The sequence below is a fragment of the Globicephala melas genome, chromosome 12 (genome assembly GCF_963455315.2).
Source record: "Globicephala melas chromosome 12, mGloMel1.2, whole genome shotgun sequence".
Lineage (NCBI taxonomy): Eukaryota > Metazoa > Chordata > Mammalia > Artiodactyla > Delphinidae > Globicephala > Globicephala melas.
In genome coordinates, this window is record NC_083325.1 from 6458251 (window position 1) to 6479127 (window position 20877).

The window sequence follows — 20877 nt, forward strand, 5'->3', positions numbered from 1 at the left end:
GGAAAGCAGGGTCGCAAATACAACTTCCGGGTCACCTGGAGGCGGGTGGAGGGGGCGGGTGAGAGGAGGGAAGAGGCGAGGCTGTGACGTAAGCGGCGCGCGCCGGGAGGGAAAATCTAGAGGGCCTCGGGCGCGGGACCTGGAGCGTCGCGCTCTCCGCGCCTGCTTCCTGCCGCGCGACCCCGCCTCCTGCGCGCGAACGAGTGTGGGAGGGACTTGCGCCTCCGGTCTTACTCTTGAGAGGAAACCGGACCTTGGTCCCCAGGTGGAGGAGGGCGTGGCGGGGAGGAAAGTCGCTCTTCTGTTATTCCCACTCGCTCAGTGATTCGGCCAGCGGTGTCTGACCCTGTGTTCCCGGCTGGAGGCCCGGAGATGACTGACGCGGCTGCCGCCCTGGAGGGGCTCCGGTCGGGCAGAGCGGGCTCGCGAGAAGGGCGTCCTCGCTGCCCGGACCGGGGAGCCTCTCGGGGTTGGGTGGGGGGCCGCGATCAGCCGCAGTGGGACCTGGGCTAGGGGCGAGGAGGGGGGTAGAGCAGAGGCCTGCACAAGAAGTGTTTCGAAATCAAAATTGCCAGTTTGTAACTGACTATATGAAGTGTCAATTTAGGAGACTGTTAGTAGTTGACAAAATCACCTTAGAAAGGGAGAGTAAAATACTATACAAGCTATTACATTGGAGAAATCAATATGATTTCATGACCTTAAAGAAATACCTGTTTTTCGCTCTATCACAACAAAATGGCCCAATAATAGCAATAGAAGCAGCACTTTTATCCAACACCTGATGTAAGATACGTACCTTGAGAATGAAAAGGGAGGAACCTGACGCCAGGAGGTCGGGTGTGAGTTGACAGACTACAGAGCCAAGTCCCGCGTCCCCAGGCCAAACCCACGGGTTCACAACTCTGGACCTTCAGTCTGCCGATCAGAAATTGCGTTCTCTTTTGGAGGGGGCGAGGGCATGATAAGATCCTTAAACCTAGGGAGGTGTAAAAACTTTACTGGGTGAGTTATTGAAACCCTAGAACGGTATGTTAAAACTGGAGCGCTGAGAAGGTGTGAGAATGAGCATGTTGTAAAATACAGACGCGTTAAATCTGTGATATTCACATTTTGCAACCAGTTTAGATGTAAAGATATATATATATAGTTATATTTTGTGGATCCTTTTAGAACTTTTAAGAAAGCTTCTGTATCAGACTTGAGATTTTAATTCTTACAAGGGTTATTTGTAATCTCTTTTCATAATTGGGGAAATTTTGGGGGTAAATTCCTAAATATTGACTCATTTGTTGTTTAAGTAGCATGTGATTAATAAGGGAAATGTTGACTATTTAATGGTTAAAAGAACGCTAATCGATAAATTTATAAGATTAGTCAGTTGCACATTAAATGACTTACAGTTAGTGGTGACTATCTTTCCACGTACAAAATCCCCTCTGACAGAAAGGAATTTACCAGCATGGAGGATAAAGTTTTTCAGTTTATGTCGATGGGTGGGGTCGTGGCTCCACTGAAAGAGGTGGGGACTTCGGGAGGGGCAGATGGTTTTAAAGGAAGTTGAGTCACATACTGAATTAAATTCAGGACCTTTTAAGTGTGTATAAAGTGGTAACCCAATATTGGAGTATATATTTTAAGGCCTGTATTATTTCAGTGAATGTGCTGATGGGTTACCCTGCTTCTCCCATAACTGGACATTGGCTGGTTAGGGAATAATCCTAAAGGAAATTTTTTTTTCTTTCTGATGAGCTTTTTTCACCTGGAAAAATAAAGCTGCTTCACCGATACCATAAGGCTGTATATTTCAGCTATTTCGTCAACCATGTTATGCATACAGAAGTATGCTGTCGTTTGTACTATCGCACATAGGCATTGAATGAAATTCATACGTCTGTGTCCAAAAAGCCACATATGTCATGTCTCTGGAGGATCCAAATTAGTTATTTGTCTAGGTTATTAAGGGATGGCTTTAAAACCTTCAGGCTTCACATAAAGTGAAGAGAGAAACTGAAGCAATTTTCTACCCAACACCCACATTTTACCAGATAATTTTGGCAACAGTCCAACATGTCATGACTTAGAATGATCTCATAGTTGATCAGTTCACCGTGTTGCCTGTATAAACAAAAATTTTAAATTAATTTAATGGACGTTAGTTGCCATTAGAGACAGAAGATACTACATTTTAACTGAGTTAGTTTAAAATATTCTAAAACTTGGTGTATTCCAGAGTTCACATTTCAGTCACTTCTCAAGAGCCAAGACGTTATAGTTTTCCAAATAGAAAGGTCATGGCTTTTCTCGAAACAGAACCGGATTGCAAAACAGTCTTTTAATGAGCAAAATTAAATGAATCAAAAGCTAAGGGATTAAACTTCCCCTGATGTTATGTGGGTTTAAAGAATTATTACCCAATAAGAGTTTTCTGAGTTTATCCAGACTCTGAACATGTGTAAGGTTTAAGCAATACTAAATTAAATTAGTAGCGTGACGTACTCCACCCTTTTCTAATGGCTTCCAGCTAGAAAATCCTAGGAAAACAAATATGCTGTTTCCATTAAAAAAGTTGTTCTACTTAGAAGTGCAGATTCTGACAGCCAATTAAAATACAAATTCTTTTACAGAAAAATCAGATCTGTAAACCTTTGAATTTACAAAACAGTTAAATTACAAAATAGGTAATCCAGTGTCACAGAGACTTTTTGTTTTAAAACGAGGGTTCCTTTGAAGAGTAAATGATCCTAATATACGCAAAATATTTAGACTTACCTGTTTTCAGGAATATTGCAGTTGTGTGAATAATAAAACTCCTTTTGATGTATTTACCTGGCAGCCTCTGATGCCACTGAAAACTGATCCTGGCCAGAGAACGGAGAGGAGTTTCCCCTGTTTTGCAGGGAAGCAGGTAGAAGCACAGAACTCCAGTGATGGAGCAAGGAAAGGAACTCAGTTCTCTCGGGCCAATGCTTGTAGAAAGGGCTCTGCTGAGCACGGCCATGTCAGTGATTCTCAATCACGGTGCGCCAGGGCACCCTCATTCCAGCGTGCTGAAGCCTCATGGGGAAGGGGGGAATTGTCTGCTATTGCTGTATCTCCCCCGTCCACATGACGTGGGCACACATCTCCCACACAGACACACAAACCCTGCGCAAGTGCTAGCAGGCAGATCCCATACAACTCCAGCCCAGGTGAGTTTAACTATGGGCTATGCCTGCTTTGGTGGATGACAGCTTGGCCACCTCCGTGGATAACCTGTGTCTCTAAGGTGGAGATGTTTCCAGGAGCTTTTTCTGGTTTTGTCACTTTGTTTTGCTGTCGTTTCTACAGTGAACTGTTGTTTCCTTCTGGCACAATCTCTCAATGAAGATCAGGGTCCCGACAGGCTGAAGCGCATGTTGAAGTCAAAGATCCTAAGGTCATCACCCGGCTTACTTGTTGCTGGTTCCCGCCTTTTCCGTATCTTTGATTATCCTTAAAAACATCTTGAAATTTAAAAAAAAAAAGTTTATTGATGAAAAGATGTATGCGTGCATCTAGAAAAAGGGACAGAAACTGCCTCCGAAGGAAATCATACAAATCTGTTAATTTATTACAAAATGTCCACTCACAGAAATACACAAGAAAACTTTTATCCTCTTATATTTGGGAAAGGAACTGGTGTCTCAGATACAAAATAATTTACACATAATCCATACAATTTTATTTTATATAGAAATAGGTCCTTATTACAACAGCTGTACAATTCACTACACATCATCTTATAATTACATAAAATCTTTTCTTTAGAAACATCTCAACATAACAAAACATACAAAAAAAGCAAAGTGCATTTTGAAAAGGAAAATCCACTCCTCGGTCTTATCAGGAAAGATATGTAGAAAGATGCAGCATTCTCACTCCAAGGGCCAGCACGCGATGGGGCTTCCTGGGGACCTGCCGCTCCACGGACCCGTCTGGCTGGTAAAACCTTCCCAGTCCTCAAGTCCTCAACGAGAATTCCAGAACGTCAGCTACGGGATTGTGCTTTGCTTTGAGTCCGCCTTCGTGGTTGTAATCGCCGAAGTAAACAGGAAACAGTCCAGTGTTATATTCGGGGGCAAAAAAAAAACACCCCAAACCAAACCAATCCAAACCAAACCCCACCGGAACGGTGTGGGGTGAAAAGCCTTATTCCATTAGGGTCAGGCCGGAGGGTGTGGCGCTGCAGCCGGGTGACTGACCACCAGCTTTGCCATCTGATTGGTGGGCTGTTTTTGTTACTGGGGTCTCCAAATGAAGTCATGAGAGGAGACAGTATTTTTAAGAAAGGAAGGTGCCTAAGTTATCTCCTTGTGCAGCTGTGCAAATTAAAACAGAAGCAATCATCTAGAAATAACGAAAAAAATCATCTCTTTATTCTCTCTCTTCAACAAATCCCTGACCCGGTGCTTCTCCAACGCAGAGGAAAGAGAGTCAAGAGAGCGCAGGCCAATGAGCACGTGCGCACGGGCGGCAGCGGTGGGAGTGACCGGCGCGCTCCAGGGGCGGGGGCAGGATGCAGCGAGATGAGCCGTCACTAAGGTGAACTAAGTGATGCACTCCCGTGGGGACCGCGGTCCCTTCCAGGTATGGCTGTAGACTGTGGCCGTAAAGTGCAGGGACAGGGAAACACGGCCAGTGTCCCTGCCCACTTCCACGGGCCGGCCGCTGTGCTCAGACGTTGTCACCATTCAGGAGCTCTGAAACGGATGCGGTGCGCACGAAAGCCGGGGTGTCCTTTAAACTCTTCTCCCCAACTCCCTGGCCATCCCCCCCCTCGACCGTCCATTGGTTAAAGCTGATGAGACCCAACTGAGGCGCCAGGGCACTACCGGGGTAGCTGCTGGAGGCCTGAGGACTCAGACAGGCTGCTGAGCCTTCGGGGAGGGCGCGAGGGTGCGGGAGGAGGGTAGCCCAGGGTCCCTGGCTGCTGCGAGTAGGTGGAGAGGCGGAGCGAGTCCTGCTGGTCACTGTGCAAAGAGGTTGGTGCCTGCACCTGGAAAGAAAGGAAATGGCTCTTTCTGCACTTCAGGGACTCCTCCCCTGAACGGCTGGGGCGGTGATGTGGTCAGAATAAAGACCCTCCTCCCGGCCGGAGCCTGGGGGAGCGCCAGGCCGGGAGAGACGAAGCCGAGGCTCTGCCAGAAGGGTGCGAATTCTGAAGCCCAGCTCCCTGCCAGCGCTAGGGGTTCCTCCTGGCCCAGCGGCCGGGCCTAGGCGGCCGGGGCACGGTTTCCTGAGCACGTGCTCCACGTCGCCTGTGCGTTTTGGGACGATGAAACCTGAGACCACACACACATAATGGATGGGGCAGCATCCGCGCCTGCGTGCCGTCTGCCTACTTTTCACCGGTGGCCCCTGATTCCAGAACTACTTCCAAGTACTATGACTGGCCGGTATCCAGCAGGAAGCACCCTAATTTACAGCTCAGAACCTTCAACTGGTCAAACGTTAACTCTGGATCCTTCCATCTCACCTCCCACGGTCCCCATCCATGAAACCTCCTCTGCCAGGCAATCCGGTCTGCCCTGTTCCCCACGCCACCCAGGCATGGCTGCTCCCCCACCCTGGCTCAGGCTGCCTCACCTGCTGCAACACTGTCCCCTTCGCCCCCACTCAGCCGTCCCCGTCCCTTCTCCACCAGGGCCTCTCCCCGCACCACCCCCCCTTTTTTTGGCCAAGCCGGCAGCATGTCATGCGGGGATCTTAGTTCCCCGAGCAGGGACTGAACCTGTGCCCCGGGCAGTGGCAGCGCGGAGTCGTAACCACTGGACCGCCAGGCCACCTAGCCACAGCGCTCCACCCACACAGACCCAGGCCTGGGCGCCCTCTGCGATGTCCCCTGTCTCCCTGCGCTCAAGGCCCCTGAGCGCCCTTTGTACCCTGAGCCCTGCCAACGCGTCTGTCACTCCCGATGAAGGAATATATGGGCGGCCTCTAACTCTCCGCCAGACGCTCCCTGCCTTCTCACAGCCCATCGTTTCCCAGCCCAGATCCCTCGGGGGTCCTGCGGGCTGACGGGACAGGCAAAGCTGACATCTTGAGTTGACTCCCACTAGGCCTGGAGTCAGGGAGATCTGAACACTATACCACAGTTGAGCAGCTCTGGAATTCAATTACATTCTAGACCTCAAGGAAGACTCTGCACCGCAGTCACCTTGCTCAGCCCCCTCTGGCTTTGAAGGGGCCCAAGCCGGGGGTGGGGTGCGGTTAGGGGCTGGAGACTCCACATGACAGGGTCGGGCTGGGGCAGGAAGGGGCACCCGGGCAGGTGCGGGAGGGAAGGCCAGAGCCCCAGCAGACACTTCTGTCCCATCTGAGCCCCCAGCCACTTGCTCTCCCCTCCTTCCTTCCAGTGTACGTGGCACTTGCTGGAAGTAAGAAGTGACCACAAGGAAACATGCCCCCCATCTTCCTGGACAGCCCCAATTCCATGCAACGTCATCTCATTCATTTAAAGGAAGTTTGATGAATCTTTAAACATGATTTAATTTTATATTTGTATGAGACTGCAATATAAACACACTAACAAGTCCAACACACATAGCAATCAGTGTCTGATTTTTGCTCTAAAAACTCCAGACACCATAATAAAAATTACTTTAAAAAAAAAGGACCTTTTTAGCACATAACCACATGAGGCATAAGAGCTGCTTCTAAATTTCTCACACTGTATATACGTAGACTTTACCAACTTTGAGCATTATAAACTTTAGAAACTACGAAGATTCAACTATGAATCTGTCTGGGGCTTATTTTGACACTGAGGACCAGAGCCCTACGGAAAGCCCGGGAGGGAGGGCCTGTCAGGCCTGGGCTGGGGGCTCGGCCCTGTCTCCCCCGCCCAGGTGCAGCCCGGCCCCACCTGCAGGAAGCACGGAGGCTGCTGCTGGGTCTGCGCGGGCTTCAGGGGCGACGGCTGGGAGGTGGGGAAGTGGGGGTGGAGCCCCATCAACAGGACAGGGGTCGAGGCGCTGCTGGTGGTGGTGTGCACGTCTGGGTTTGGACACGCGGCCTGGCTCTGTGGATACCTGTTTGGTGACACGTAAGAAAGACCTTTAAAAAAAAAAGCTATTGACATGACACCTAGAACATGGGCAACAAGAGGAAAAAGAGACAGACTGCACTTCATCACAAAGACCTGTGTGCGTCGCCCTATCCATGCAGGGAAAAGGCTGCTGGAAAATCCTTTGCAAATCATATATCTAACAAGAGATTGACATCCAGGCTATAAATACAATTCCTACAACTTAGCCATCACAACAAATGCAAACAACCTGATGAAAAAATGGGCAAAGGGCAGGAACAGACATCGCCGTAAAGAAAAGCTACAAATGGCCAATAAGCACGTGAAGAGATGTTCAATACCATTCGTCATTAGGGAAATGGAAATCAAAACCACAATGAGACACCACTTCACACCCATTACAATGCTATTATGAGAAAAACCAGAACGTAACAGTGTTGGCAAGGATGTGGAGAAATTGGAACCCTTGTGCACTGTTGGTGGGAGTGTAAAATGGTACAGCTGCTGTGCAAAACAGTACGAAGTTTCCTCAACAAGTTAAACTTAGCATTACCATCTGATCCAGCAATTCCACTTCTGGGTGTATGCCCCCCAAAAGTGAAAGTAGGGACTCAAACAGATATGTGTACATGCATGATCATAGCAGCATTTTTTACAATAACCAAAAAGTGGAAGCAACCCAAGTGTCTGTCGATGGATGACGGATAAACAAAACGTGGTCTATACAGACAGGGGACTATTACTCAGCCTTAGAAAGGAAGGAAATTCTGTCACATGCTACGACATGGGTGAGCCTTGAGGACGTTATGCTGAGTGAAATAAGCCCATCACAAAATACGAATACTGTACGATTCCACTTAGATGAGGTACCTAGAGGAGACAAATTCATAGAGACAGAAGGCAGAAAGGCGGGTGCCAGGTGCTGGGGGAAGAGCGAATAGGGAATTAGGGTTTAATGGGGACAGAGCTTCAGTTGGAGATGATGAAAAAGTTCTTAAGATGCACAACATCTTAAGATGGTTGCACAACAATGTGCATTACTTAATGCCACTGAACTTACACTCAGAAATAGATAAAATGGGAAATTTCATGTTATGAAGAATATATATATATATATATATTTTTTTTAAAGAAAGAGTAGTTAATGAAAATGGTCCAATAACAAGGGGAAGGCTGTTTGGGAAAGCTCTGGAGGGGCCCAGACCAAGAACAGATATTTAAAGACACTACAGAGAAGTCCATTTAGCATTATATTTTTAGAAATGTTATATCGCTGTATGGGTCATTTAGTAACAGGCATTGGGGATTCCAAAATTCCCCTGAAGGGGCCTCTGTGTGTGGCAGGCAGACCCTGACCCGCCCTAGAAGATGGAGTGTTAGGTCATGTCTGGAAGAGAAGGTGGGGAAGGTGGGGACGGTATAAATAATTGGGTTGACCGAAAATGGCAGCTTTCCTCTAGAGTTCCCAGAGGAAAGAATATCCAGTTTTGCCTAGTTCACTGCATTTTAAGCATCTCTGGACAGCGACGTTTTTGTTTCCACTTATTTGGATCACTTGGAGAGGTCAGAAACCAAACCCAACATTCCCCGCACCCCCTGCCTGATTGAGAGCATCATCAGAGAATCTGAAGGTGGTTTCCCCGCAGTGCCCAGCCCCTGCCCGCCTCTACCATCATAGGGGTTTCACGGATGTAGGTACAGGCCCCAACCCTCAGAATACGCAGTAACCACCCGATGTTACTATTATTACTGGCTTAAGGAGGACACAGGAGGAAGGAAGCGGAGGGGATTGCCCCAGGGGATGGCTGCAAGGCCCCCGCATGGGGGTGCGGCAGGCCTCATCAGCTAGCACTGTCCCTGTGAACTTCTGACACAAATTAAACCAGTGTTGTATATGACAATGGTGTCTGCTTCATCTCCAAGGGCTAGAAACTATTTTCCAGTAGCTTTTCAAGTATTCCCTCTGTCTTCAGTAACCTCTGTCCCTAATAATTCAACGGCAAAGCAAAGCTGCTTCTTCGGGTCCCGAGGGTTGCAAGCAAAGAGCCCGGGGGAGAAGAGAGAGAGAGAGAGAGAAGCATGCGTGTCTGGGAGGGCAGGAGAGTCCCACATCTGCAGGGGGTTCCAGCCCCCGGCACGGCACCGGAACCACAGAGCAGGCGAGCTGGGTGTGCCCTCGGGAAGGCGGGGAAGGCTCCATTTACCTGGGATGTTACCACTTAGACCTGCGAAGATCGGAAGGTGGTGACACACTTGACGTATAACTAATAGTTTCCTTTGGGTCCTGTTCTCGGCATGGGACGCCGACACAGTTTTCTCTCCCGCCACGGGGAATGGAGAAAGAAGAGCTGAGAAGAGTCCTTTCGAAGGGTGTTGGCACACCTGGACCCTGCCTGTGGTGCCAGACTCACAAGGGGTGCAGCTGGTCCAGGCAGGTGAAACCCCGGCAGCCTGAGACCGCTCGGTGTGGCTCCTCCTCCCCCCGCCCCCGGGCCACCTACCTGACTTGCCGTCCAGGCCTGCCGACCTCTGAGGGCCGCCTCGCGTCGCAGGGCCCGGGCATCATGGGCTGGATGGGCTGACTCAGCAGCAGCCTTCGAGCAGAGGAAGAGATAAACGGGCGGCTTCGATCAGTGCCCACGCTGCAGGCCCACCGGCCGACCCAGCGCCTGCCCAGCCTGCCTGTGCCCTTTCTGGCTGACCCGGATCCCCACGGGGCCTGCTCCGTCCTCAGAGGGTCCTTGAGGCAGCAGGTCACTTCCTCTGGCCATCAAGACCCTCGCCCTGTCCTGCCGCTTCCTGAGCTGAGATCAGCTGCAGAGGCCTTAGAGCCTAACGGTCTGAACTTTGCCTCCATCTCCGGCAGAAAGAAGACCAGAAACGGACGGTATAAAACTACGTCTCAGTCATCTTTCCGATAAGGACAGGGTCCGCACCTGAGCTGCCGATCGTGGCTGAAGTCCGGGCTGGGCTGGCCCTGGCTGGCCTCCTGGGAGGCGGAAGCAGGCGTGGTCAGGCTCAGAGCCGGCGGGAGCACAGCAGAGGTGCTGCTGAACTGGGGCGTCAGGCTGTTCCCCTGCATCATCTGCGGGCTTCTCAATGGCTTTGGACCCTGGAGCAGCCATTGCGGTGAGAAAGGTAAACCTTCAAGTCAACTCGGGTATCACCTCCCCAGAACCTCTGTCTTTCACCCACTTTGGCCTTTGCACTCGCTTAGGACCCAATGACTATTGACTGAGCTGTTATGAACTTGTCTTTCCCGTTGGATTGTAAGCATCTCAAGGATTCTTTAAATCCTTTGGGGCAAGGACAGTGCCGGGCTTGCGGCAGACAAGCAACCAACGTGCATTGAATGGAACTAGGAACTACCTTCTGCTTCATAGATTCCACTCCCGACTCATGGATCTCCTTGCTGACTCTCTAAATCACCAGGCCCACCCCTGCCCCAGGGCCTTTGCACTTCCTCTACGTGGGATGCTCTTCTTCTTGGTACCAGTATGCCTCCTTCTCTCACAGGCTCAGTTCTTCGCTCGCATATTACCTTCTCAGTGAACCTCCAGCCCCTCGCCCGCCTTCCCCAGCTGTCTCACATCACCAATTGTCACACTGTTAATTGTCACTTGTTTGTTTCTCTCTCCCCACTTGGATCAGAGATTTTTTTCCTTTTCTCTTTTGTTCACTGCCGCCCCTCGGTGCTCAGGACTTAGTGCCTGGCACGTATTTGTTGAGTGAAATTGTAAATGAATGAGGGAATGAGCCTGCATGTGCTTTTGCTTTTTGGGTTTTCCACTCTGTTTCACTGACACCATTAATATGATGGTACCACCATATTCTCAGAGCGTTTACAAAATCTTTGAACATGGTGTAAATCCTACCTCAGTTTTTTTCTTCTCCAGAATGTTCTTGGCTAGTCTCATCCATTAATTTTCCTGTTAACCTTTAGAACCCAAAGGCTGCATTTTAAAGTAAAACCCTTAAATCTGGGTGAAGATGGAGACACTCTCCTATACATAGACTTCTCCATATTTTATTGTACTTCGATGTTTATGTCCCAGAACTCCTGCTAGACTAGAAACTCCCTGGGGTCAAGGACAGCTCTCATTTATCTTTGTTCCCCTGGGAGCCCAGCAGATGTCACTGAATCCATGTGAACATAAGAGGCTTCAGGAGAGGCTGTATCCCGCCTTCCAAGCTGTGCCCATCGGGAAACGAGGGCTCAGAACTTCTCGATTCCATTGGATTCAGTTCCATTGACTGATGGGTGACCCTGTCAGACTGCAAGGTCACTGGTGGCTTGTAGTAAGTGGTAATGGCTGTGAGGATGGGGATCAACAGGGAATCTGGGGGACCGGGAGAAGCTTGGTGGCCCTGGGGAAAGGGATGATGAACAGAAGTGGATAACTGTGCTCTCACACTGGTAATGGCTAAAACCAGCAGTCGGTGATGGGCACCAAGGACATGCATGTGGGGACGTGTGGCTTTCGGCATGCATGTCTGGGATGGCCATATCCACCTCCAGCCCAGCTCAGGATCAGAGCTGAAAGTTTCAGCTGCATGACACCTCTTCTTTTTTTTTTTTTTTCTAATAAAGTTGTTCCTTTTATTTATTTATTCCCCCTGCACCGCACGGTTTGCGCGATCTTAGTTCCCCGACCAGGGATCGAACCTGCACCCTCGGCAGTGAAAGTGCGAAAGCGTGGAGTACTAACCACTGGACTGCCAGGGAATTCCCTGCATGATACCTTTAAGGTATGTTAATATACTGATAAAACAGAGAAGGAAACCAATGGAACTTGGGGCTTCAAAGTGACAAAATAAAGAAAAGAAAAACCCCACCATCATCACCAGCTCCGGTCACAGGGGAGGTAGGTTCCTGGTCTGCTGGTGGCAAGGACTGAGTCTGGAGACAAGCATGTTTACCTGGGTTGATATCACACTCGCGTCTCTGAGCAGGTGCTGGCTTGTGACCTGGGCAGAGGCCACCTGCCCCAGAAGCTGAGGGCTGGCCACGAGCTGGGGCTGGGGGCCTGGGCCCGATCTCTGCTGGAGCTGCTGCTGAGCCCCGGGCCGCTGGGCACTGCTGAAGCTCAGGGATACGTCTGGCTGCTGCAGAAACATCTGGAAGCAGAAGCAAAGCGCTTTTTAGGCTGGGATCACAGTGCCTTCACAGGCCTGCACCTTCTTTGTATGGTCTGTCCCTGGCAAGATGGCAGCTTTCTCACTCCCTCTGACCTGCCTGGGGAGGTTCACCCACTGGACTGAGTGCCTGGGATGCCACCAGAAGAGTGCACGGCCCGGAGAGGGGAAGTGGGTCAGACGGATGCTGACCCTGCCCTCAAGAAGGTTCCGGTTGAGCGACTGGGGTTCTAACAGTGTGAAAGATGCTGAGACCCAGATATGTCATTTGATATGCTTGTTTAGTCCGGGTTGGCTTATCCATTTCTTATTAGAAGGAAAAACATCTTGTGAATGGAGGGAATGATGCAATCACAGTGGCAGAGGAGGGTTGGCTGACCAGTGGTGTGGGGTGCATCGTCCCGGCAGTAGGACCTGTGCCTGGTCTTGAACCTCTGACCGTGACCATGGTCTGTACCCATCCTGCGATTAGCATCTTCCACCCCAGCTTCCAGCTGAGAGGGCAGATCTGCTCTGGTTAATTAGTTGCCTCTGCATTCCCAGGAAAGCAAATAAATCCAAAGGGTGACATAACATCAAGTCCATGTACTTTAAAATGATGTTTAAGAATAGGTTTTGGGGCTTCCCTGGTGGCGCAGTGGTTGAGAGTCCGCCTGCCGATGCAGGGGACGCGGGTTCGTGCCCCGGTCCGGGAAGATCCCACATGCCGCAGAGCGGCTGGGCCCGTGAGCCATGGCCGCTGAGCCTGCGCGTCCGGAGCCTGTGCTCCGCAGCGGGAGAGGCCACAGCAGTGAGAGGCCCATGTACCGCAAAAAAAAAAAAAAGAACACGTTTTACAATCACCATGCTAATCTCTATTTGTTACCTAAGATGTCTCAGACATTCAATAGGCTGCAATATATCAGCCTGGTTGTTTTAATGGGAAAGGTTTAAGAGAATTTGATGAAGTTTATAAAGAGTGTTTAAGTGGTTCTGAGAACCTTGATACACCTCGTTTATAAGTTTGGCGTATTCAATTAAAAAGAATTCCTTAAGTGCCCAGAACGATTTTACTTCTTAGGTTTATAAGTCTGCCTTGTTAGGTACATGAAATGTTTGAAAGGTTCAGATATATTAAATTTGTAAGTTAATGGCTTTGGTAGAGAATGTTGACTATTTACCATTTGTTAAATTTATAAACTGATTCAACGTGAACAAACACAAGTAAAAGCATTGCTATTTTCAGCCAAATCAGTAGATTTGGAAATAAAATATAATCTGTGAATTGACGCTAAAGGCTTAAGAAAAACAACTTCAGTAATTTCAATAATAATTTAAACCTAAGACCTGTAGCTCTTTTAACAAAAGCTCCTCTTGGGCATTAAAAACTGGTATTATCTGTATCAGATTCTTTTTTTTTTCATCTTTATTGGAGTGTAATTGCTTTACCAAGGTGTGCTAGTTTCTGCTGTATAACAAAGTGAATCAGCTATACATATACATATATCCCCATATCCCTTCCCTTTTGCGTCTCCCTCCCACCCTCCCTATCCCACCCTTCTAGGTGGTCACAAAGCCCCGAGCTGATCTCCCTGTGCTATGCGGCTGCTTCCCACTAGCTAGCTACTTCACGTTTGGTAGTGTATGTATGTCTGTGCCACTCTCTCACTTTGTCTGTATCAGATTCTTGACAAGCAGTGTTGCACTCCATTTTAGGCCCTTAGCTTTGACGGCTAAGGCTCTCTCCTTCAACCCCGATTCCTGTACTCTGTGTAGCATAACCTCATACCCAGTATGGAACTGACATGCCGACATTTCCTGAGTGACAGAGGGGTTTTGGAACAACAGGTGTGAAATCACGCCAGGCAGACACTTAGTTAGTTCAAGCATCCGCTCCGTAGGGGGTGTCAAGTCATCTCCCAGAGACCCGAGCGAGGTTCCCATCTAGTGCCCTTCCTGCCACACCACCAGGTCTCCCTACTTTCCTTCATACCCCACCCCTACCAGAAAAGCCTGCAGTTTTGAATGAGGGCTCTTTGTCACTTTAGAAGTGAAGAAGAATGTTCTGGGTCTTCAGCCTCTCAGATTCAACACCCAAACCTTTAGGATTAGTGTTTTACGCAATCTCAGCGACCTGGCTTGTTTAGAGCACACAGGGTAATTTACACTTCAGCAAAAACCCAATATTCAAACTAAATAACATGCATTTTTCTGGTGGGATACAATTTACCGTCTAATTAGAGTTCAAATAAATGCAACCTTTATGCATGACAGGCAGTATAATCTAGCTTAAATCAGACAGACTTTAGTTCAAATTCCAACCCCGCTATGTACTAGTGGTATGACCTTGGGCCCTTTTCAAAACTTTTCAAAGTCACTGTTGGTTTCCTCACTAATAAAACAGTGACATTAACAGCACATACCTCATAAAGATTAAATGGGACTTATGCTGACGCATAGCACTAAGTGCTCAATAAACGTTAGCTAATAACAATAACACTAAAATAGAAAAGGAGCTCCTTTGCCTCTCTGGGCATATAAAAACGATCTGAGGAATGAACAGAACAAATAAATGAATCAACAAACAGATTAAGCTTTTGCTCAAAGGGAAACTGTTTATGCTTGCGTTATGGCAGAGATTGCTTGGTCTGCTACTCTGTCCCACTGATGTATGCTCTCTGAGGGCAGAAACCCTGTCCTGAGTGTCTCTGTATCCCCACAGCACCTAATCAAGGGCCTGGTACATACTGGGTGTCTGCCAGATGGGTGGATGGATGGAAGGATGGAGGGGTGGGGGTGTGTGTGGGGGTATGGGTGTGTGGATGGATGGATGGTGAATGAATAGAGGGATGGAAGGAAAGGTGGAAGGATGGATTAAAGAACCAAAGACACCATTGTCACAGGTGTCTTTCTCGGTATTTCTTTCAACCGCCAGTAGAGGGCGCGAATGCTCTCTCGAAAATAAATTAAGAAGCGGCCTCCCACGGACGCAAGGGGTGACAACTTTTCAACAGAACAGCAATCTATGTAGCGCCCTTCATGACCCCATCTAGGTGCAAACACAACACCCTGAGAACCTCTCCCTCATAACCCAATCTTTTTTGGAAAAAAAAATCATACTTAGCAAGCATCTCAGGCACACATAGTATAGTCTCAATGAAAGCTCCGAGCCAATGGACTAGGTAGGAAAGTCCGCTGAACTTGGGATAAAGGACTTGGGTGGGGGGGAGGGGCGAGGGGGATTGCTACTGGGTACACATACCAGCCTCTGCTTTAGCGACAATAAGGGAGAATTTATAGCTTAAGAAGATGACTTCTTAACTAAGCTCTGGGGTCAGTTTTAGAGAAAGCATGAGAAAAACAGTTCCCTAATTCAAGTGGAAAAAGTCATTAGAGGAAAAAAATACTTCTCATTTTCCAGAACAAACCAATCCTACGCTCACATATGGTTTGTCATTGTTCTTATATGCTTAGCTTTACAAATACTTATTATTACAAAACATTTCAGAAGTACAGAAAATAGATATTGTATAATGAAGTCCCACGTATCATCACTAGACTTCAGCAATTATCAACGTTTTGCTCTTAATCTATCCCCCCACTTTTCTGGGGGGGGAGGAGTGGAGTAATTTTTACTTGCTTATCCTTTATGCTTGACTCACGTATTTTTTTTTTTTAAACATCACATTCTGGCTGAACATTTCAGAACGTATTTCTTTAAATCCTTAGACTTGCAAAAATACATGAAGAAAGAGTCCTTGAGGAATCGTTCTCTGGTTTGACTATCTGTGGATTTCCAAGTTCACTGGAAAATTCCACTGCAAAGATAAGGTCACAGGGAAGAAACCAGGAGAGGTAAACGCAGGAGGCTTGGTTTCCACGTCATCCTTTACAAAGCTCAGGTGCTAGACGTTGGGGGGGTCAACAAAATGCACTATCAGGACAAAGAAAAGCAATAACCCTTCATGTCAAGGAGTGAAAGAGATAGCTTTGTGTCCTGGTTATTTAAGAGTTCAGCTTTAAAGTTGAAAATAGAAAAGTTCGGGCTGTGAGGCGGCTGTTTATCCGCCTACCTCGCTTTCAGCAGCTTCTAACGCAACGCCCCCTCCCTGTTAGTGTAAAAGTTCCATTCAAGTAATTGGAGTTGGGAGTTCCAGCCATCGGACCCTGGATCAGTGAGAAAATAAGACTGCTGGGAACAAATAAGTAACAAGGGACTGACACCTTGATGACTCCATGCGTTTTCACCTAAATGCTGCAGTCTTGTCCCTAGGCAGTTTGGGGGTGTTGCTGAGGAGGTGGGTGGGGTGAGGGGCTGTGGGCCGGGAGCAGGGCTGTGGGCGGGGCTTGGTGCCCAGGGCTCTGCGCAGGCGCACCTGACTGGGCTCCCCTGCCTTGGGTGGGGGGAGGGGCCCCGCTGGACAGAGAAGGCTGCTTGGGGTCCCTGAGCTTCTGGAGAGCCCGCCGGGAGCGCCTATGGGGGCCCAGGGAGGCAGGATGGCCGGCTGTAGGCGTCTCCAGGCTGCCTAACACCTCTGCACTATCCTGCGTTCATCTCCGCTCAGGGCTGTGCCCGTTGGGGTGTTATTGTGTCCACACGCAGGGCCGTGTGGATGCTGGGGCAGGGGGCAGCAGGGCCAGTGCTCCAGCTGTTTCCCCCAGGGGTGTCTTCTTCTTCCTTCTGTCTCCCCAAGTGGCTGCCAATGCTTACCTCTCTCAGGGCAGACTCCAAGGTTGGCGACATTTACAACCAAGGGCATGCACTTGGGAAGAAAAACAGTCCTGGACTAATTTAAGTGAAAATAATTTATCCTTGAAAGAGATCCAATATATAAAGTTTTTCCTCCAGAAAGAATCTCTCGAAAGGCTTCAAAGATGTGACATCTGGGGGTGGGGTGGGGTCACGGTTAAAAGCAGCCGCTCTCAGAGCATGCAGAATGATGCCCCAATTGCTATGCTGCAGTGGGGTGGCCCGGGGGTGCCAGGGTACTGACCTCCAGCTCCCACCTCCTTTGCCACTCCCCGCAGGGTGCAGGGTGCACAGCACAGATCATTTCCCATATCTCCCTGCATTCATGCTTTGGATGAGAGGGAAGAGCAGACCTGCTTCCATCTCTCTGTCAGCAGCCTGCGCTGGTGTTCAGAAAGTAGTTACACATGTGCTGGGAGTTTGAAACCCCATAGGAGGGAGGCCAGAGTCAGGGCAGGGCGACCAACCACCAAACACGTGAAAGAAAGTGCATGTGATGCAGGAAACATGTGCCCAACAGAGTGAGGAGTGAGTGAAGAGGATGTCATGTGAATTTCAGGTTTGGCCTGGAGCTGGGGATGGAGGAGGTGGGATTCATTCCTCGCACTTCATTGGTGGAGGTTTCAATTTGTTTAGGAGGCAGAGCTCAGTAAGGCAGCACAGAGGACTTTGGAGGAAGTCCTGCCTGCCCCTGCAAGGGTGGATGAGGACACATCACAGAGCGGGGCGGGGGGGGGGGGGACAGAGCTCAGCGCACCACCGGCCCAGGAAGGGGCATCACCTGGACGCTGGAGTCCTGGACCAGGCAGAGCTGCTCCTGGATCTTGTGGAGCTCTTCCTGCTGCCACCGGATGTTGGCTTGCAGGATCCTCGTCCTCTGCTCCAGCTGGTCTTTGATGGTCTGGAACATGCTGAGCTGTGCTGAAAACTTGAAGGCGGGGTCAAAACACAGAACCCGATGAAAGAGTTATTTCAGCCTTGCAGACAGATGTTGCTGCTCATCTGAGCGGCCCTGCACACTTTCACTTCTGGCCCTTTACCCACCCTTTGCAGCATCTCTGACCCACTGCTGCAATGAGCGACCCACCTGAGGAGCTCACTGGGGAGCAGGGGTTCTGGCTGAGGGCTGGGTGGCCCAGGGCCCCCTGCCCACCCCACCCCCAACCCCCCGTGAGCTTTTCTTAGGGAATCTGTAGGTCTCATTTATTGCACTGGAGTCTGGGAGGGCCCCAGAATCGGGACATGATTTTGTAAGCAGTGCAGTGCTTACAAACTCATATTCTAAATTCGGTTAGACGGACACATGGTTTTGGAGAGGAATGTCAAAAGCAGGGCACGAGAATGTGCAACATCATGGATGGACGTGGAGGGCATTATGCTAAGTCAGTCAGTATTAGAGTCAGTTAGAGAAAGACAAATACTGTATGAGGTCATTTATATGTGCAATCTAAAAAATAAAACGAACTAGTGATTACAGCAAAAAGGCAACAGACTCAGATATAGGGAACAAACTAGTGGTTACCAGTGGCGAGAGGGAAAAGGGGAGGGGCAAGGCAGGAGTAGGGGATTAAGTGGTATAAGCTATCATAGTATAAAATAAAATAAGCTACAACGATATATTGTACAGCAAAGGCAATAGAGCCAATATTTTATAATAACTATAGAGTGTAACCTTTAAAAATTGTGAATCACTGTGTTGTACACCTGTAACTTATACAATATTGTTCAGCAACTATATCTCAAAAAAAAGAAAAGCAAGGCATCAGAGAGCCCCCTTCCCTTTTATCTCTCATCTAGGGCATGGCGATTTGCATGTGACAGCTTCACATGCAATTTTGGATCCTATCATTATCCTAAAACTGATGCTGGAGAGCAGGGCTCTTCTGGAACAATTCACAAACAAGCTTGGATTTTTTTTTTTTTTTTGGCCGCACCATGCAGCATGCGGGATCCTAGTTCCCTGACCAGGGGTTGAACCTGTGCCCCACTGCAGTGGAAGCATGGAGCCCCAACCACTGGACGGCCAGGGAATGCCCAAGCTTGGATTTGATGGTACTCTAAACCCTCCTGGGGCCATGGAAGCCTCATCGCCCTCCCTCACTTCCCCAGGCTCACTTGCAGGCTGTCCCTGCACTTCTTGGAAATCTGTGTGAAAAAGAGCTAAGGAGACAAAGAGTACAATCGCCTTCTGTGCACCCCGGGGGTACCGCTGGTGGAGGTGACTGTGCACGAGCACTGAAGTCTGCTGTGTGCAAGAGCCCAAGCGTCCCCTTCCTCCTACCTCCTTCCTGGGATGGAGGCTGGCTTTAGGAAGATTTCCCAGGTGATCTCTGCCCTGTCCCCTGTCTGCCTTGACACAAGGTTCTTTCCTTGCAGGAAATGTGGAGGGGGGAGGTCATGAGACGGGAGGCGAAGCTGACGCTCCCTGGGCTGCCCGCCCTGCTCTGGGCAATCTGGGGCTGTCGGTGACTCCTGCTTACTGAGGAAAGTGAGTTTGCCAGGCTGACGCTTCTGTTCTTTAGTTTGTCCCCCACCACCACCCCCCCTTTTTTTTTTTTTTTTTACAGTGACTTAATCTGCATTCCCTCAATCTCTGTCTCCGACAACCTCCTGAGTCTGTTTCTTGCCCGTTGTCTTTTGCAAACACCTCCAGAGATTGTCTCTTTTCTTTTGCCCTTTGCCCTCCCATCCATGGAAACGCAGGGAGCCTGGGAGAGGTTAGAATACAGGCAGGATAAACCAGAGGATGGTTTTGGAGCAGCAGAATAATAAGAAAAAGAACCAGGAAGAATAATAGTGGCAAGTGCCACCACTTGTGGAGACCTACCCTTGCCAGGCCAGCAAAGCAGGACCCTGTACCTCCTTGCAACACGCCCACGCCACGCAGAGAGGTTGTGAGTGGCTCCAGGTCCACAGCAAGGTCGGGGGCGGCTGCAGTGTGAACCCAGAGTCTCAGGAGGTGGGAGACGCCAAGAGACTTTGCCAATGACAGCTCCCCACCCCCCAATTCCACCCCAATCAGAGCGGCTTTGACCTCAGACTTCACTGAAAAATCCTGCTGCTAAACACGGGCTTAAAAATACCTACACCAGACTGTATCACAGAAGTCTCAGTCAGAATCTCACTCATCAAAGCACCAGCTGGGGGCTTCCCTGGTGGCGCAGTGGTTGGGAGTCCACCTGCCGATGCAGGGGACACGGGTTCGTGCCCTGGCCCGGGAAGATCCCACAAGCCGCGGAGCGGCTGGGCCCGTGAGCCATGGCCGCTGAGCCTGCGCGTCCGGAGCCTGTGCTCCACAACGGGAGAGGCCACGACAGTGAGAGGCCCGCGTACCGCAAAAAAAAAAAACCCACCAGCTGGGATTCTGAAAGAGAATTCGACTGAGAAAGAAAAGCTGTATCAGGTATTCAATTAAAATAACAAAAGACAAAAGCATCTGTGCTGGGTTCTACAAAGTCTGGAGACAGTTCAGGCTACGACATCCACATCCAGGGGTAGATGGCTCCCAAGGGAAACAGTGAGGGGGCCGGTGGTCGGCAAGGTGGCAGACCGAGCTGGAGTGTTAGTTACTCTATTTATTTATTCTTATTTTCCCAAGGCGTTCCAGGACACCCAAGCATGAGTCTCTTGTTATATTCTTGATTGTGGCCTTATTGATAAAGAGATCTCCCCTAACTTAGAGACACATTAGCAACACACTATGAAGCAAAATCATCACTTAGCCAGATGACTGTTTCCCAGATTTTGGATTTTTTTTTTCCCCTTTCCCTCGATAGGGTACCACAGTGATAACATCAGTGAGGGGAAAGAGAGAAAATTGTAGAATCTCGTTATTTCACGTGAGTAGGTATGAGAACTATCTGATTTGAAAGGCCAGCATCACACAAGAACGTCTTAAGGAATACAGTTACTGGTCATTGCAGCACTATATACAATAGCCAGGACGTGGAAGCAACCTTAATGT

General features: G+C 49.2%; 1 protein-coding gene across 5 annotated transcripts in view; it reads right to left on the reverse strand.

The window, feature by feature from the left end:
• Positions 1 to 3616: 3616 nt before the first annotated feature.
• Positions 3617 to 20877, reverse strand: part of NPAS2 (neuronal PAS domain protein 2) — a 345032-nt gene continuing 327771 nt past the window's right edge. For all 5 annotated transcript variants that reach the window (XM_060309185.2, XM_030838789.2, XM_060309187.1 and 2 more), the window contains 6 exons: positions 17695 to 17841; positions 11969 to 12166; positions 9985 to 10160; positions 9550 to 9642; positions 6887 to 7052; positions 3617 to 5017 (listed from right to left, as the gene is read on the reverse strand). In XM_060309185.2, coding sequence (XP_060165168.1) covers positions 4850 to 5017; positions 6887 to 7052; positions 9550 to 9642; positions 9985 to 10160; positions 11969 to 12166; positions 17695 to 17841 — 948 coding nt within the window. In that variant the 3' untranslated portion in view covers positions 3617 to 4849. The remainder of the gene's footprint in view (positions 5018 to 6886; positions 7053 to 9549; positions 9643 to 9984; positions 10161 to 11968; positions 12167 to 17694; positions 17842 to 20877) is intronic.